Here is a 20,408-nt window from a genome sequence, read left to right as displayed (position 1 = left end):
GTTCCTTTTTAAGTTCCTCTAGAATAATTTTTGTCATAAAAGGGTAACTTTAAGAACCAGAAGAAAATGAATGATACAACACAGTAACTTGAAACTTGTACCATCCAAAAGGTATACATTTATAAATAGATTCCTTGAACTTTTCATTTAGGACAAGAAGTCAGATCAACTTTCTGAACATAACCATAAAAATAAAGCACATTTATTAACAGTAGGAAAACTCTGTTTATAGAGGTATTTAATCTTACATAATAACATACAGCCAAAAGCATTAGAAATTCACTGCCAGATAGATATTCTGAGGCACTCTCCTGAAAACATGTCTGGTACGTAGCACACACATATAACAAAGTATGGCATTTATTTCCCAGGGAGAAGAGATAGGTTTCATCACAGAAAGATTTACTAGATTTCAGCTTTGATTAATTTTAGAGATATATTTTAAATATAAAAAAGAAAAACAAGATTCACCCCTAAAATAAAAAAGTCTTTATATATATAATCCATTATTAATACTCTTTATGCTCTTACAATGGAAAATATTTAGAAACTTTTGAACTTTAAAAATTTTGATCAGTTAACCTATTTGGTCTTAACACACTCTAAATTCCCTTCTGAGGATCACATTGATGTTTTTAGTCCATCAGTCCAATATGGATGGAACAATTCTATTTCTTTTTCTTCTTCTTTGGTGGTTCATCCTCAGAGCTACTCTCTGTGCTGCTGCTGCTATTACTAGAAGAGCTGGAATCTCTTCTGCATCAGAGGACGAGGAAGAGCTTGTGGAGGAGGCTAAAGATGATGAACTGGAGCTTTCATCAGAGTCACTGTCCTCTGAGGAGGACGAGGTAGACGGCTCTTCACTCTCTGATGAAGAATCACTGGCTGAACTGTCACTGCTATTGCTACTGGAACTGGTTACACTCTTAGACCTTTTTTTCTTGGTCTTTCTTTCTACGGTAGTTTCTCCAATGCTTTCTTGTAATAATAATCTGTTTTCTTTTTCTTTTAAAGCTTTCTTTAGTTCTGCTCTTCTTGAAGGCCTATGTAGGTACTTTCTTTTTCCTGTACATTCATAAGTCCAATGCCCAAATTCCAGGCATTTCTGACATCTTACATGTTTTACAGATGGAGAAAAACCATTATTAAAAGACTTTTTGTGGATAGATAATGAAATTAAGGAGAAAATTAGTATAAATAACAATTCTTAGTGTATTAACTCTAAAACCTTTTGGTACATTTAAAGCTATTTTAAATATTCCAAGCTGTATCACTCCCTGTGTAAGAAGATAACCTTTTATTTCTGTAGCTTTAGTATCAAAGTTGGAAGAAAACTATGGCTATCTATTGTTCTCATCTCCTTCACAGTCCAAAGTATAAAATTGTGGAAGGGGTTAGAATATTATTAGCATCTTAAAGAGACTTTAAAATATAACTTTCACTAGCTTTTCATGTAGAATAATGATATTAACTAATTTCACCTCTCAGTGTTGTAAAGATTAAGTTAAATACAAGTTCATACATGAAAGGTCAAAAAATCTGGTACCTTGTCTACAGTAGACATTCAATAAATGTTAACTTTCCGTTGCTTTTTTTTTTTTCTTTTTTTTTTTTTTGTGCGGTACGCCGGCCTCTCACTGTTGTGGCCTTTCCCGTTGCGGAGCACAGGTTCCGGACGCGCAGGCTCAGCGGCCATGGCTCACGGGCCCAGCCGCTCCGCGCCATGTGGGATCTTCCCGGACTGGGGCACGAACCCGTGTCCCCTGCATTGGCAGGCGGACTCTCAACCACTGCGCCACCAGGGAAGCCCTCCATTGCTTTCTTTAGAGCCTCAGAAATGTGAACCGAGATTCATTATTTCTCTCATTCTGAGATTATTCTAAAGCCAGGTAATTGAGGTCATGACTGAAGGCAACCTGCCATTTTACAGTGAATTAAGCTGAAGTTTGTGTTGCTCTGATGATGACAGGAGAAGATTTATGTCTGTTCCTTTCTCTCAATTCCCAGCACTTCATTTTCTCTTCGATCCAAATGCAAAGTTTCACAATAATTCTGTTTTAAATTCCAAGTTGCCTGATGGTCCCACCCATCACATATAGATGTAAATTTACAGTGGCAGATCAGTTACATAAATATTCTTAAAAGCCCTTGTTGTTAGGAGACTCACATATTCATTCATCCATTCAGTTGTTTATTCAACAACTCAAATTATGTGTTAGGTGATGAATCTAATATCTCTAAGACACAGAGCCTACCCTATAAAACTCATAGTCTGTTAGGGGAGCTAGGCATTATGGCATGTGCTATGTAAGGGATTTTTACTAGGCAATTTGGGAGGAAGAGGAGGTGTGAGTTACGTAAGAAGTAAAGAAATGATCCTCCCTGCCTTATTTTAAGGATCAGTCCTTATATATTCAATATATATTTAAGAAAAACATAAAATATATTAGTGGGGATGGAACTGGAAGATATGTGTATATGTGAGACTTTTTTTTTGCGGTACACGGGCCTCTCACTGTTGCAACCTCTCCTGTTGTGGAGCACAGGCTCCAGACGCGCAGGCTCAGCGGCCGTGGCTCACGGGCCCAGCCGCTCCGCGGCATGTGGGATCTTCCCAGACCGGGGCACGAACCTGTGTCCCCTGCATTGGCAGGCGGACTCTCAACCACTGCGCCACCAGAGAAGACCTATGTGAAACTTTTTGAAGCATCCGGACAGATCACATGTTTAAACCTGTAGAAGCCAGGTTACTGTTCAGTTAAGTCAATAATCTTGAATTTGGAGACTCAGCCTTTCATATGTAAAAGTGAAACTATACCTGAAATTTAAGGAGAAAAAGTCAGTGACAGGTTGAGGGCCATAAAAAACTGAATTGAGAGAGCCCTTTTCTTAGAGTGGAAAAGGGACATCATCTACTTCAAAGTTATTTCCACATAGTTATACTCATTCTCTTTCCTCATTTATTTCCGGATGAGAGGTAGAGGAATAAAGCATATCATGAGAACTTTCCAGGGTGGGACAAAACAATATGGCCAACATCTTGACCATGTGGATCTCAGGAAAAACTCTTGTCACCCATCAGCACCCTGCTTGGGAACACACATAAGTTAGGACTGCCTTGAGGAAGACTATTAAACCCTACGATGAGTATCAGGCCCACAGAACTGAGATAGTCTAGATGCTTCGGTCAGATTTTTGCCTAGAACAATACTATTGACTTTGAAATTAATCTTTATAATCCTCGCCTGTTACATATGAGGAAATTAAGACTGAGAAAGCTGAAGTGTCTTGTCCAAGATCATACATGAGAGAGAGGTAAGAACTACAACCCTGCTTCTAAAGTTAGACATCATATCCCCAATACCAGGCTGTCTCATAACTGGGAAATGCAGTCTTCACTTCTACAGAATTTTCTAGTGTTATCATATTTCGGATCCCTCCCCCCCTTAATTTTACCCAATTGATTTGACACTACAAGTCCCTTTACTCACAATTTTGCATACCAGGAAAATTAAAACTATTGTCTGCACTTGAAATGGTGGGAGCCAAAGAAGGAGAGAAAAAGTAGCCTCTCTTCTAAGTCTTGGATGGTCATAACATTGGAGTCACTTTAGTGGACAAATAGTGATAGAAATGCAATTCAGCACACATTGACTGAATGTTCATTAGGTTCATGTCTACACACTGTAGATACTGAAGGAGAGAAAAAATACAATATGGGAATTTCAACATGTTGTCACCCACCTGGTCTTGGTTCACTATCAAATTCATGGAAATGGAACTCTGTGGACAGAGATGGAAGGTAGACCCTTTCAAGAAGAGATTTTTCTAAATATAATTCACCTGTATTTTGTTTATTAATATTTTCCCAGTTCCTAGCACAGTGGCTAACATGAAACAGCTCTTAATAATATTTGATGGTTAAATGAGTAAATAATGCAAAATCTTTGTTTCACATTTTGCATCATATTGTATTGGTATCCTGTAATGTGTTCCCAAAAGCGTCATCCCAATCAACCGCAAGATTGACTACCAGAATTCCAACTTTACAAAGATTTGCTTGACTTGCTTGTTTCATTTAATCATTCATTCAACATACTCCAAATGCTAGGAGCACAAAGATGACTTGGACATAGGCAAAAATGTGGAGGCAATTAAGACATAATAGTTAAATACCTTCCCTGGTGGCGCAGTGGTTGAGAGTCTGCCTGCTGATGCAGGGGACACGGGTTCGTGCCCCGGTCCGGGAAGATCCCGCATGCCGCAGAGGGGCTGGGCCCGTGAGCCATGGCCGCTGAGCCTGCGCGTCCGGAGCCTGTGCTCCGCAACGGGAGAGGCCACAACAGTGAGAGGCCCGCATACCGCAAAAAAAAAAAAAGAAAAAAAAAGATATATTATTAGAAATATATATCAAAATTGGTAGCATAGAGATTGAACCTAATGAATTTGCCTAATTGGGATTGGAAGGGAGGCTCCTTGGTCACATCTTTACTGAGGTGATAATGGAATAATAAACTGGAGTTTGCAGGGCAGGGGGCAATGGGCAAGATAGACTAATACTACACTCAGGGAGAAAATTGTGCTATTCACTTATTAACATTTATAGAGAAAGAAAATTATCCAATCGCTAGTGACCACAGAGCTAATTCATGGTAAAAGAGGAATATATTAATAACGATTACTGTTGATGACTTTTAACTTTACGAACGTTGGCAACTTCTGGTTTTTAATGACTACATGGTAGTGTTTTTTAAATTTCCTTTGAAGGCAAACATTTTAAATGAGAAGAACCTCCTGAGGGCTGAGAATATGCCTGGTTCTAGAGCTAATATCCAGAGACAAGTTTATAGTTTGTTTCTACTCTTAAGCTTTCGATGATTTCCTAGATATTTATTTTATTTTTAAATGATTTAAAAATGAACAACAACAAAAATCCTGTGAGAGACTGAATATACAAACAGAAAATGGCCAGGCCACACGGAGAATAGAGCTCTGATCTACAACCTTTACAGCAACCCGCCCAGGAAACCAAACCACAACTTCTGTAGCATTTGGTCCCAAACAGCCAGGACTTGGCTCAATAAAGGCCAGCTTCCTTAATTTTTGTCACTGCTTCCATCTCAAGGTCAACCAGAAAAAGCCAAATATGCTCCCCAAAATAATCGCATAGGATGCCCCACTTCTAGTTAGCCCACCTCCAGCTTCCCCATTTCAAAAACTTGCAGAGTAGGGGCTTCCCTGGTGGCGCAGTGGTTGAGAGTCCACCTGCTGATGCAGGGGACGCGGGTTCGTGCCCCGGTCCGGGAAGATCCCGCATGCCGCAGAGGGGCTGGGCCCATGAGCCACGGCCGCTGAGCCTGCGCGTCCGGAGCCTGTGCTGCGCAGCGGGAGAGGCCACAACAGTGAGAGGCCCGCGTACCGCAAAAAAAAAGAACAACAAAAAACTTTCAGAGTATACCTGAAGCCTTCCTTGTTTTATCAAAAAACTTTCCCTCTCCCCTGCCTGCCTCCCTCTGAATCTCTGCCAAGTGCTAGGGACGGGACGGTGGCTGACTCTGTCCCTACAGTAACCTCCAAATGAACAGCCTCAGCATATTCTGTTTGGGAGGTCTTTATTTATTTCCACATCTGAATGATGCAACAGGCTTATTGCGTCTACCTGTTCCACCTACATTCGTCTTGTTTAAGTTATAACAAAATGTGTAGTTTGGGTAAAAAGAGAGAGGGTCTTATTTGAAACAATATGTTGTGCTTAGAATCTGGCTGGACTGGCAGAGGTCAGAGGGGCTGGTGCCCTGAATGTCTGGCCACTTCCTAGGAGATTTGGGAGGCCCAGAGTCCCTTGTGTAAATTTCCTCTGCCCCAGGCTTCTCTCTAATGAACTAAAGGGAACACCCATCCTCAGATAAGGCAAGTAAATAGTCCATTGTTTGCTGTAAATTTAAGAGTATCTTTAGAGATTTTATAGGTTACTCTTATCTCCTTAATATTTCTGAGATGGATCCTAGGCTTCAAGGCTGGGAAAAATAAACACTAGGCATTGTGCTTCTAAAAGGGTAGAGGAGGAAAAGTTAGGGGCAGGGCAAGCTTTATTGGGAGGTAAGATGTCTCCAGGCTTAAGTATAGGCCAGAATGCTTTTAATGACAGTGGGAATTTCCCCATACTTCCAGCCTTACTTAGTACTACTTAATACAGCTGTCACTTGCTATGGGGTGGGGGACATTAGTTCCAGTATCCCCACACACACCCTCCCCCAGTACCAAAATCCGTGGATGCTCAAATCCCTTATATGAAATGGTGTTGTATTTGCATATAACCTATATACATCTAACCTATATACATACTTTAATTTTTACTTAAATTTAATTTTTTTATAAGAGCAGAAAACAGAAAAGGAATGCTCCTTTTCATTAAAACAACAACAACAAAACTAAAAATCAACCCCCAAAGCAAATGTTCTAAGAGCTTTCTAGGTGGCAGGCGTTATGAAATTTCTCCCATACGCTTTAAATCACCTGTAGATTACTTATAATAACTAATACAATGTAAATGCTATGTAAATAGTTATAAATGCAATGGAAATGCTATGTAAATAGTTGTCAGTGTGTGGAAGATTCAAATTTTGCTTTTGGAACTTTCTGGAATTTTTTTTTGGATTTTTTTATATCTTCAGTTGGTTCAATCCATGTATGCAGAACCAGCATACTGCTTTTGGTGTAAGTAAACTGAAAGGGAGGAATCAACTTCTAAGTGGAAGCTACTGTATAATTACTAAAGGAATCCAAGGTATAAAGGTTCTAACAGATAGCAAGCCTCAATGTAAATGCAACCCGGATATTGATTATATTAGGAACATTTGAAACTTTTACAATGCCTTCCAACTTCTTATAGGGCCAGATAGCATTAGGGCAGTTCATATTGGAAGTGTTTCCTCAGGAAACCAGGGCAGATAGAGTGGGAAGAGCCAGCCTAAGAGGCTGGTGGCACCTGAGGGGTCCTTGTACACATATGATTTTCCCTTTACTCACTAACTGGGTGTAAACTTTGTAATGTTTTTTTAATTTTCAGGGAGCGTTTCTTATTAAACTCTGTAATTACTCTATTTTTTGTTGTTGCTGTTGTTTTATTGGGCGCCTTTGTCTTCAAATTTAGCCCTAGTAAAGACTTTCTTTGTCACTACCAAGTATGACAAAATTTGAATATATTTATTAAAAAAATATTTTAACATTGGACCAAAGTCTTTTAGAATGTTAATACAGCCTCAGAGCTTTAGTTCTTAATTATACTGTCAATTAAAATCAAGACAAGCTCAGCTAGGGCCTACTGTGGATGCCATGCTCTATGAGATGAGGGGCTATGTCAACCAATGTGTACACAAATAATTACAAAGTTGTGCAGAGTGATAAATGACATCAGAGATGTAGGAACCAACTGTTGTGGCAATCCAAAGGATGACAATATTACTGTAATAGGGAAGAACAAGTCTGACTCCATATTGGATCTGCCTGTTTTACTTTAAGCTTTGTATTGTATTGCCTTTGCTACAAGTTAATCACTAAAGGGATGTTGCCTATAGCTTAATGTACACATAATGGCCCATCTCCAGAACCCTGCTGCCCATGCCTGAGTGTTAAGCTAAAATACTTTTGTTTAGCTCACGGGAAAAATCCTGACCGGGCCCACCTGTAAATGTCTATAGGAAAGAAGAAATTAACACATCCCCTCTGGAGTCTGGGCAGAACCAGGAAATATTTGCAACAACTAACTGCCTTTTTTACTTTACCTCCTCACCTCCCCCTCTTTGTTCTATAAAAGAAACTAGCATCCAAACCCAGGCAAGATGGCTCTTTGGGACACTAGTCCACCATCTTCTCGGTCTGCTGGCTTTCTGAATAAAGTCGCTATTCCTTGCCCCAACAATTCATCCTTCGATTTATTGGCCTGTCGTGCAGTGAGCGGTACAAGCTTGGACTCAGTAACATCACTTCTGGTTGGGACACACTGGGAGCAAGCGTTTCCAAAGAGGTGATACTTAAATTGAACCTGAAGGCATTGGTAGGTTTTGAAAGACACTGATGGTAAGGATATTGATAGCTGGGAGTATAGCCATGGGAAAGGAAATTAGAAATCAGAAGGAAGCGTTTGAGCCAAAGCAGAGAGCTTGAACGGGCCAGAGCAAGTTTGGAAAAGAAACAGTTGTCAGCTGTCCAGGACACATGGACTGTAGGAAAAGGAATATAAAGCCAGGGTGGTAGATATGGTTCTGATTATAGCTGGAAAAATCATGTGAAGATTTAGTATAATACTATAGGCATGGAGGAAAGTCACTAAAGATTTTTATGCAGAGAATTAACACGATCAAATTTGCATCTTAGAAATACCGTTTTGTGTTTTAGGAAGATGTGCTACATTCAGATTAGACTTTTGATAGATATGCATGGTAGATTTTGATAAATATGCAGTGATTTATGAGTAGTGATATGCAGTCATGAGAAAATGTGGTAAATCAGCATAAATGCAAAGAACATTTAGGCCTTGGAGGTACACTAATTTTATATATTTATTAGGACATATCACAAGATTATTTATAGTGCTTCATAACTTGTGCTTTTAAAAAAACAGAGGGATTTGAAATTAATCTTCTCTGGATTACTGCCTAAGTGGTTTTAAGAAAGAACAACTTGAGGAGCAGCAGCTTCTTGCTTTTATAAGTTGTTAATTTTTCTGAAGTATTTATGAATCTAGACCATGTGAAGATGGGCTTTTGGCGCTCAGATTTGCCATTTCTCAGGCCTTTCCACATGCCCTGGAAAACTGAGTGAGAAATGGGGAGAATTTTTCTCTTATGCAGGTAAAATAAAGAGAAAAATTAGACTACTAATCAACCCTAGTTGAGTAATTTTTAAATCAAGGATAAGAAAATGCTAGGCGTTGGAATTGTGGTCATGTGAAAGAAAAAGTAATAAAATGTAAACATTTTACTCATATAAACACCAACTGTGCCAGTCACCAAAACACTGAGTTTCTCTGATTTCCCATGGCAGGTTGTGATGACCCCACTTCCACTGAGTTTCCTCTTTGGTCACATCTGATGCTGTTGAAGAAAGAAGGGAGCTCTGGATCACAGGGGTCTTACTGAGTCTTACTGAGCAACACTGAGTGGATCTACTCTGAAGTTCAAGGTCCTAAAGAGATTAGAAGTAAAGGCTTGAGGTACTTTATTCAGGATTCTAGGAAGCCCTCTATTTGCAAGGTGGTTGGAATGTCAGAATAGACCAAAACTTCAGAATGATTCATAAAACCTTTACCTAAAATATCCCTGGCTGGAATGATCTGGAGATCTTATGATTCTGGTGTTGGGTTTTCACAGCCCCTGAAGACCTTCCTTTGCACCTCTTTTATTTATTTATTTATTTTGCGGTACGCGGGCCTCTCACTGTTGTGTCCTCTCCCGTTGTGGAGCACAGGCTCCGGACGCGCAGGCTCAGCAGCCATGGCTCACGGGCCCAGCCACTCCACGGCATGTGGGATCTTCCCGGACCGGGGTACGAACCCGTGTCCGCTGCGTCGGCAGGCGGACTCTCAACCACTGCGCCACAAGGGAAGCGCTGCTCCTCTTCATTTAGCCTGGCTACCGTTTATCTCACCCTTCCTCCCAGTAAATCAGCCACTTGCCCAAGGCCTAGGCTGACCGCTGGATGTATTCCAGCTGCTAAATGGGGTTAACCTGATCAGCCGTGCAAGTGGATGAGGAGGCCTCCAACTGGAGCATTTGGGTCAATTATATCTACTTTTACTCCTTTCCTTGCCATTGAATAAATTTACTAATTGTAGTTCACTTAGAAAGGCAGCCTTGCTTTTACATTTTTGATAGTCCAGTCTCAGATGGTGTAAAAAACTATTAATGGGAAATCTCTGTGCCTGCCACTCAATTTTGCTGTGAACCTAAAACTGCTTTAAAAAATAAAGTCTAGGGCTTCCCTGGTGGCGCAGAGGTTGAGAGTCCGCCTGCCGATGCAGGGGACACGGGTTCGTGCCCCGGTCCGGAAGGATCCCACATGCCGCGGAGTGGCTGGGCCCCTGAGCCATGGCCGCTGAGCCTGCGCGTCTGGAGCCTGTGCTCCGCTATGGGAGAGGCCGCAAACGGGAGAGGCAACAGCGGTGAGAGGCCCGCGTACCGCAAAAAAAAAAAAAGTCTATTAAAAATTATTAACACACCATGATAGCATTTTTAATCATCTGTGATAGTTTTCTTTTTATGACTTTGATGAAAATCATCCAGTAAATAACTACTGCTCATGGATGTATGTCTAACCATATTGCCATCTGTCAGGGGCTCCCCTGGGAACCAGATTTTAGGATGAGCATTTGTCCTAAAAGACAAATGGGTGCTCTTCACAGATCAACTATACCATTTGGCAATGCATGGAATTTAGTTTTTTCTTGCTGTTAATGTATAGAACAGCAAACCAAGAAAGTCAATGTATTTTTTCCTTCAAAATCTGAATGAAGAATTTCTTAAACTTCTTGGAAAATACTAACAAAATTAAACTTTTGGCAGGAAAATTCCTCCAGATCAGTCAAATTCTGTTGTTTGTAATTATATCATTGTAATTGACAGTGATAAATATCTTTGAAGATCTGAAGTGCTTGGTACAATTAAATCCTGATAATGATAAAACAGCATATTATTCATACACTGTCTCTAGTGGAACAAGTGCGACTGATGTACTGAAACAAAAGATATCAGATGATTCACTGATTTTAGATTTGATTTTAAACTGGCTGAAAGGTTTTGATGAAAGATAAGTATGACTTAGAAGAGGAGGAGCCTATGTGCTGTTCTCTTTTTACTGCCTCCGCAAGAAAAACTCAGATAATTATAAAATGAATAGACCTCATCAATTTCCATTCTACCTTTTAATCAAAGGACTATAGCAGATATTGAAGGATATTCATCTGTTTTCAAACTTAAATGCGTGGTTTAATCAGAAGCTACATTGTGGTTCAAAATGGAAATAAAGAATTAGATGATACATTCATTTCTTCATATAAAGGACTATTATGTTATGAATAGATTCCATACTGTAAGATAGCATAGAAGTTAAAAACTGGCAGGACACATTAGGTCATTTGGTTGATCGCCATACTGAGGACAGCATTGTTTGGTACAATATACTTTTCAGTGTTTTGTAATGTCAAAATATTCTAAAAGACTAAGTCCAAGCAAAAATATCTTGTAACCCTGGAGTTGTGAAGTAACTCAAAGTGATGGGAGATTAGATTACTTGTCAAAGCACCATCTGTGCCCAAAAGTCTACTAATGCATGAAGAAGTCATTGAGAAAAGCGATCGTTAGAAGAATAAGAAATATAAAACACTGCCACAGCAGAATATGGAGCTGGAGAAGGCAATGTTTAAACAAGCTGGAGTCAAGAGAAACTCAGACATGCACTCAAGATGTAGAAGATATCCCCTAGGGATAGACACCGTAGTTCCTTTAGACCTGATTGAAATGATTAGAAACCACATTGAAATGTGAAATGACTTCTATAGCTATTGTGTGTGGGAGAAATAGGAGAAGCAAAGACTTCAAAAGGTTGAGAGGGAACAGCGGGGCCAGGCCATGTCCTTCCTGCCCTGTAAACAGCTTCTGACAAGCCATATCCTCAATGAAGCCCTACTATGGGGATTAGAGAACTATTAACCTCTCCATCAAACGATATCTAGACATGGATATGCAGACCTACTCTCCCCAGTGCATCTCCTACCCCTTTATTTCCTATTCCTAGTGAGGAGCAGAAAATAAAACATCTATCAGGGATTCATGTATGTCTTATAATCCACCTTCACAGTAACCCTATGAAGTAGATGGGTTCCATTTAGCACATGGTAAAATGAGAGCTTCAAGGTATTGAGGAACTTGACCAAGGTTAGGCAGTCACTGGTCTCTCTGATTCCAAAACTATGCTCCCTCACCGAGTGCATCTATGTGCCCTCTAACATACTTTTATCAAGAGTTTTAAAGGAATGTATGTCAATGTCCACATAGGAATTAGTTAATTATTATTTGCCCCTCTTGTCTGGAGGTGCATGAATGTGTGCCCATATTTTACATTACCTGCTTTATGTATTGAGATACTCCTAGACTCTGGCCTCACACTCGTAGTTTAACTTCTGATTTACTGAAGACACATTCTCAGGCTCTTTTATAGCATGCCTTCCTTTCTCTAACTTCTAAACTCTAGAGTTCCTCAAAGGTAAGTCCTAGGCCGCCTTCTGATTTCTCGCTAAATTCTCTTCCTAGATTTTATCTATTTCCATAGCATTATATTTCATCTGTAAAATATAAATCCAGGATGAACCCCATATTTATATTTCTAGCCCAAAACTTTCCCCTAAGTTTGACTCATATATCCAGCTGCCTACTTGATAAGTCCGTTTAGATATCTCACAAGCATTTCACATGAGCCCATCTAAGATAAACTCCTGATCTTTCACTGTCCCCAACTCCCACACTTTCTTCCTGGAATCTTCCCCATATCAATAAAAGGCACCATCATTCCACCCAGTTGCTCAAGCAAAAAATCTGTGTTGAGATGAATACCCAGCCTTATCCCATTTGCAGCCTTCATTCTGACTTTCCCTACCCTCCTGAGGATGGAGTTTAATTCAAGGATTCCTTAATAGTAAACTTCACAGACTTTTTCTGGAAGTTCTGGACACAGGTTTTTCTTTCTCACCTTTCAGTACCATGGCAAGGGGGCTGCCAAGAATGGAGTCAGCACTAATGAAGCAAAGCTGTGAAATGGAGAGAGAGAAGCTATTTGTAGCTAAGAAACTATTTCCTAATCACATCACACGAGGCACTAGACCAGGTCTGGAATGAGTCTAACCCTACTTCTGGACTTTTTCAGTGACTTTTCAATTTAACAGACTTTTCAATACTTAACCTCTAATTGTTTATCTATTTCAATTGAGTTTTCCACTCCTTGCAACCCAAAGCATATTAACACAGTTGTCTATGTGAGTCTCAAGAAAGTGGAGGAGGGGGAACTCGATGGTAATTACGTCAATGGACAAATTAAAATCTGAAAATGGATCCATGTGTATGTAGAAATCTAGTATATAGGCAAGGTGAAAGTTTGAAAATCTGGGTAGAAAGGGTGAACAATCCAATAAAGCAGTTTTGAGACAATTAACTTTGAATTTGGAAAATTATTTGTAGACTTTTACTCCTCACTATTAGTAAAAATGCATTGAAAATGGCTTAAATATCTGACTATAAATACTAGATATATTAATAAATGAATAAACTGACAAACAAATCCAAGAAGCAAACACAGAAACATGTACATATTAACTGGGGTAGGGATGGCTTAAAACAAAAAAACTATAAACAAAGTTATAATGGAAGCACCATAAATGAAAAAGACAAATTTGATTCTTTAAATCAGAATTTCAAGATTTTGTGTGACAAAAGACATGCTAAGACTGTTAAAAGAAAAATAAACCAGGAGAAAATATTAGCAGAATATATAATAGACAAAGAATTAATATTTAAAACATATAACTTTCACAAATATATAAGAAAAAGACAACAAGATAGAAAAAATGGTTAAAGAATTAAACAGATAACTGACAAATATGGAATTACAAATGATCAATAAGAATGTGGAAAGCTAGTCAAGTTTTCTAGGAATAAGGGAAACTATCGATATTTGGACCAAAACTGAGCTAGCCCTTTTCACTTGCTAGAATGGCAATAACTGACTAAATCAGTCAATCAATCAATCAGTCAGTCAGTCAAAGTCTTGGCCAATGCATAGGTAAGTACTCTGCTGGTAAAACTATAAATTAGTTCTACTTTGTGATCAATTTGTTTCTATCCAATTAAAGTGCACATAGCATATGACTAGCAATTTCACTTTTGGCAATTATTCTAGAGTAAGACACATGATGTTTTCATGTGAACAGGTAATCATAGATGAGGGTGTTTTTTGCAGTCTGAGTCTTAACAGAAATACAAAAGAGAAATTTTATATAAATGGAAAGAGCTGAACAATTTATGGTATATTCGTATTGTGGGATGTATTGCAGAAGTTAAAAGGAATAAGACATAGATTTATTCCTAGAACTTTCTACCAGATGTATTGTTAGAAGCACGATGCAATTTGCAGCATGACGCAGAGTAGTACTTTTAAAATGTATATATACAAAAGAAAGAGAACTCACGAAATTGTGCCATATATGTAAATATAAAGAAAAAGAAACACTAAATTATACCTATGGCATGATACATACCCGAAAAATATAGGCATAGATAAAGCCCAGAGGAGCCGAGTGCAGAATTTCCAGGGATGATACTCATGTAAGAAAATCATTTAGAGTCGTCTTCTGGTAGGCACAGGGGCAGAGCGTGGCCAGGATTATAAGACCAGCCTTTGGAAGGTATTTAACACCTTCCTTGGATAAACAGCTGAGACCCAAGAATCGAAAGGTCCTGGGACAGCATCATTGGAGAAAAGAGACAAGTGTTTGATGACAGCTGAGTTCACTGACAAAGAAATCATTCCTTGCTTCAACTTACTCACCGTCAGCTCTAACTTCAAGATCAACACAAAGTGTGCACGGCATTTTCACGTTTTGTTTAACAAATCCCTATCCCTCTGTTTCCACCGCGGACCCCAGGAATCCATTCTCCACCCAGCGCCCAAAACGATGATTTAGGAACGCTACTCACTCAGGTCACTCCCATGGCTTCTCATCATACGTGGAATGAAACTCAAATCCTTCCCTGAGTCTCCAGGCACCACGTGATTCACGCTAGCCCCGCCCTCCAATCTTCTGCCCACACCTCCCACACTCACTCTACCTCCGCTACCAGGACTTCTCGCTTTTCCTTAGACATGGATGCATTTCTGCTACTTCCTATTCCTGGAAATCCGAAATTATTCTTCCCCTAGACATTCCTATCTTCACTTCATTCACGTCTGTTTACTTCCCTTTCAAATGCTACCTCCTGGGAGACTAGACTGCTTACATTGCTATACTTTTCATCATGGCACTTACCATACCTGATGTTGTATTTCTTAGATGTCTTTCTTGTCTTTGTAATTGTAAGGTCCAAAGGAGTAGGAAATTTGTCTCTTTACTTCTCTCCTGTACAACTAAGTCTAGAATAGCGACTGGGCATTGTAAGTTGGGTTTTTAGTGAATGAATGAATTAGTAAACAAAGAATTGGAACTAAGAGACTAACCCAAGGTCGCAATCCTGCCAGAGCTAGAAGTAGAATTTGAATTCCAATTTTTTAAACTCAAACCCAGTGTTCTTCCTATTATATAAAAAATGTCACAATTATTTGTTTAAATGATTTTTTCGGTTATTAGGCTATTTAACAAAGGATTATAATGTGAGTAATTTTTTCTTGGAAAAATAATATATGAATAGACTAGGATTGAATACCTGCTTCTGACAGCCACCTATGCCTGATGAAAACCTTCTTTAGGGAAAGGAAAGGGGGTGGTTGCCTGGGGCATGGGAGAAACCCATAATCGGTGGGAGTGTCAAGATTTGAAATACAAAGCTGACAGGTTTCCAGGTTAACTGTGTTCCATCTGCAGTACTTGAACCATGAATGTCCATTAAATAATGAGGTTGAAGAGATCTACGGCACATGAATATTTGCATTCAGGTGATTCTAGGACGTGTCATTTCAGAACTAAAGCAATGGGAATAATATCTTCCAATGTTGAGGTAACCTAAGACTGTAGTAAGAAAGTAGCACTTCTAGAAGATTCCACCTGTCACCTGGCGGCTAATTGTTTTCAGACTTAGTGCACAGGAAGGGATTATGTCCTAAATGTAGGAGACTTTCACTGGTATTGGAAGAAGTTATCAACTTCTGGATTTATAATTTATCTGCAAAATAATTCAAACAGTTCCCTAAAATCTGGATGTTTACCATGAAAACATACCATTGGTCTCAACCAACAACACTTAGCCCAAAGAACTTGGGTCCTGAAAACAGTTGCTTAACACTCCTGGTGTGCAGAGTCCTGGCCCAACTGTACCTTTTCTGGCTATCTCAAGACATTAAATACATCATTGACTAATGCACTGTGTATAAATCCACCCATGCTTGTTGCAAGAGTAATCTCTTTCCCTCCCTGGCTAATTTTCCTATGGTAGATTTATTCCGTTTTGGGGAAAATGCATTTACCCCCTTTCCAAATATTTAGGTCAGTGAACTCATTTCTGGAATTCAGAAGTCTGGAGTCTTTAAGATTTGGCAGATAAAAGATGATCCCTTTTGAGACTGTAGCTTAAATACAGTGAGTTGTGCACACGCTAATGGAATCAAAACGTAAGCTTACACATCCAGACTTATGTCAACATTCTGTGTTACCATTTAAAGAGAGCAGTTTGTGTCAGATCTAAGAGGCAGGGACCTTATATTACACTAGTTTATGACTAAGTCAAATTCATGTCTGCTTATTAAATAATATATCGTATTATATCATCACTTGAGAGGGTATGAAGACAGAAGAAAATATATCAAATGAGTTATTGGTATATTATAATAAAATGCACTTGCAATTAAATAATCTGTAAGGGAAAAGTTCCAGAACTCATATTAAGAAAATTCAATTACTAGTCTCCATATATATATATATATATATATATATATATATATATATATACACACACACACATATGTATATGTGTGGATATATATTTCAAAATTAAATACATATTGTAATTATCACAAAAATCATTACATTTTATTTAAAACCTGCTAGGTGCCAGATACTCAAGAAATTGAGACTTAGAAATTTAAGTTACTTAGTTTGTAAGAGGGTTCCACTATTATCCAATATGACTCTAATGTGCAGAATAGCTAATATTTACTGAGTGTTTGCTAAAATGAAGTACTCTACCGAGCTCTTAATCCTCAAAACAACTCCATGTGGTAGGTACTATCATCCCAGCTTTACAATGAGTAGATCAAGACTTAAAATGAGTAACTGTGCCAAAGGTTGACAGCTAGCCTGACAGGGAGATGGGACTCTATCCCAATGCTGTCAGCCAGAATTCCAGGGATTTTAGAACCTCTTGTGTAGGGACCATGCTATTTGCTTCAGTGGTCAGGATTGCTGCAAAGATTGAGATAGGCGCTTAGGGAAGGGGTGGTGGATTGCAGGCCAAGTGAGACTTCCAAGCAGGCCTACTGTCCCATAGGCTCCCCCTGCTGCATCTTCCTGGAATTACCTCTGATGTTGCTCAGGGAAGCCGCCTAAGCTGGAAGCTTTGAATGATGATGATTCCTGGGAATTAACATTTCCTTTTCCAAACCCCTAGATCAAGCAGGGATGATTGACAAAAAGATTAATTACAGCAAATAGAAGGTATAGTTTACCCTTTTTGCGTTTATCTGAGTTGGCCACTGAAAGCCTATTGACTCACTCTCATTTTGCTTTCTTTTCTGTCCATTGCTTACGAATTGTATTCTAAGACTGTTGTCACCTAATTTACTTAGTCCATATTGTGGGAATGCCACTATCATATTCTATGAGAAAATTCTACTCTCTGATGCTGTCTTTGGGGGCTGTGTAATTTATTTATGCAAAGGTCATGCTTATGGGGTACAACATTCTCTTCCTTTGCATTCAGGAATTGAGAATTGTATCTAGTTTTCTTTCCTCAATCTTCTAAATTATTTTTACTTTATGTGTTGCCATCAGAGTCATGAGAGGGTGCCAGTTGTCAATCCAATACCCCTTCTCTCCTTTCTTACTAACAGAATGACAATCTTTAAGTGACCATAGGGCCACTTAAAATAATAATAATTCCCAGGTAGCTTGAGGCTGTTGTATCCATCCAGTTTAGATATGTAAGAGCAAATGTGTTATGAGAAACTTCCAAGAAGACTCTTTAAAGGGATCTTAGAGGCAGACTCATTTAGCTTTCTCTTATTTTTCTTTCTGCTGTCTGGAATGTGGGTGAGATGGTTGGAACTCCAGCGTCCATTCTGAATCGTGAGGTCACCTTAAATCTGGAAGCAACACATCAAAAATGGTAGAGCAGAAAGATAGGAAAATCTGGGTATCTGGTGACTTCATGGAGCTGCCACACCAACCCTGGACTTTCTGGCCTTAGTCTTCTTCTACGTTAGAAAATACACATTTGAGAGTTTGTCGCTGTTATTTTGGTGTTACTGTTATTCCTAACCTATATAAGACCCTTTGTAAGATAAAAATAATTATAATTTTTTGAGGGAGAGCCAAGTATAGTACACTATCCTAGACTTGTTGTAAATATTAAACTGTATAATTCCCACAATAACCTTATGGAAGAGCTAAGGTAATCTTCACTTCATAATTACAGACAGTAAGCCTCAGAAAGGCTTATTTGAATATTTACTCAGTTTATACAGTTAGGAAAAAACACAGCCACAATTTATTTTATTTTAAAAATATTTATTATTTATTTTGGATGTGCCATGCAGCATGTGGGATCTTAGTTCCCCAACCAGGGATCGAACACCAGGCCCCCGCAGTGGTAGCAAGGAGTCCTAACCACTGGACTGCCAGGGAATTCCCAGGGCCACAATTTAAATTCAGATCTATATAGTAATTAGATTCTACACCTTACTCTTTTCTCCTTTAACAGTATTGGCTACCTGTGCAGTTTATTCATATGTCTACAAACTCTCTGCCTTGATTCAAATCCTGCCTCTGCCTTCTTGACCTCAGGTCATTTAACTCTAAGCCTCAGGGTCCCTGTAAAACAAGGGACCTATAAAACAAGACTATTAAGAGTCCTTATTTCTTAGGATTGTTTGGAAATCAAGTACATTAATTCATAAAAAACACTTATCAAAGTAGTTCACACATATAATCTTGTCGATAAATATTTCCACTGTATAACTTCATTATTTCTACATTGTAGTAGCATTAATAATTTGTATGTCTGTCTTACTTAATAGATTCTAAGGTCACAGTGACAGGAAATATACTTTTGTCATCTCTGTGTCCCTTTTAGATTTTACACAAAGCTTTGCACTTGTTAAGTGCTCTATAAATGTTCGTTGAGTTTAACTTATTTGAAAAACAGTATTGTGGGACACACTTTGCTTGATGGCTTGTTTAAACTTTATTTTTATGATTATTTAGGTGTATTTTATGATCATTTTTGTGATCCAGATAAATAGTTAAGTCTGAAGAATGCAGTTTGCCTGAGTAAAACAGAGGTCAATTATCACTCATTTCTTTAATCTTGTGGTTATTAGTTAATGGGATTTAACCATAAAAGCATTAATTTACAAAACATTTTAAGAAGCCAAAACTGTTTCATTGCCCATATTAACCATTTTGAAATATTATACTTAGGCCAAATTCCATTTTAATTTGTATCATTGGCTTATAAGAAATAAAGAAAGAGTCTGTTATTTAAATTTAGCTATAAAATACAAGAAAATCTTTGTTTTGTCCATGTGAAAAAGTTCTAAAACTGACAAACTCATCTATTTTTCTCAAAACTCAAGTTTTGATGCCAAAGAGCATCACAATAGTTCTTTCTTCAAAAGCCTATTCCATAAATGTATCTATCATAAAACATAAATAACTCAATAAAATTTGCATAAATATTTATTTTTCTCTTAGACATATTTCAATAGGACAATCTTGGATTCAATGTGAAATGCTATAAAAAGAAAACAACTTAGAAGTAAAATATAGTTCAGTGTCCCTAAGGATCTCACATCTTAGGGCATAATCTTCCAGAGTTATCTTCTTTATTCGTTAAAGAAACATGTGAACTTTGGATGAGGTGACATATTTTAGCAAAGGAAATTTCAGTGCTGAGAGCATGAACTTGAATTCAAACAAATTAAAACATAATTAAATTTATTTCTCAAGGAAAAAGTATTTTGGTAAGTAAACAAACAAAATGTTACTGAATCCCATTCTTTACCACTAGCAGAGGTTTTGATTGTAGCTATTTGATAATCCACAACAGGATTTTTCCTGCTGATACATTTTATACACAGTCAGTAGAAAAATGAGAGAATTCTCTGCAGCACTCCAAAGGAGGTGGTAGACACCAACGTAAACAGTTTATAAAATGTTGTTCTGGTATACCCCTGTGTTGAAGAGTTGATTACGGAGGGTCTTTGTAATCCAATTATTACATGACTGGGACAATATTTTGAAAATAATAATTTGATATTTTGCATTCTTCTCTCCCACAAATCATTTTCCTTGGAAGCCATTATGCCATTTTGCCTCGGGAAGCAGGGAGGGTAGATACTTCTAAGGGAAAGAGATGCCAAAACAATGATCAGTGAACAAGTAGAACGGTGACACCATCACCTCAGAGTTTCTTTAAGCAGCACAGATCCACAAA

The 20,408-nt window shown here is 38.4% G+C and overlaps 1 protein-coding gene across 1 annotated transcript in view; it reads right to left on the bottom strand.

The window, feature by feature from the left end:
* Positions 1–668: 668 nt before the first annotated feature.
* Positions 669–20,408, bottom strand: part of LOC114888049 (zinc finger CCHC domain-containing protein 10-like) — a 163,557-nt gene continuing 143,817 nt past the window's right edge. Inside the window, 2 exon segments of the mRNA XM_029209946.1 lie at positions 669–754; positions 757–1,153. Coding sequence (XP_029065779.1) covers positions 669–754; positions 757–1,153 — 483 coding nt within the window.

This window comes from Monodon monoceros, unplaced genomic scaffold, assembly GCF_005190385.1.
Source record: "Monodon monoceros isolate NGI ecotype Baffin Bay Population unplaced genomic scaffold, NGI_Narwhal_1 Super_Scaffold_8, whole genome shotgun sequence".
Classification (NCBI taxonomy): Eukaryota; Metazoa; Chordata; class Mammalia; order Artiodactyla; family Monodontidae; genus Monodon; species Monodon monoceros.
This window is presented reverse-complemented; position numbering and strand designations above follow the sequence as displayed.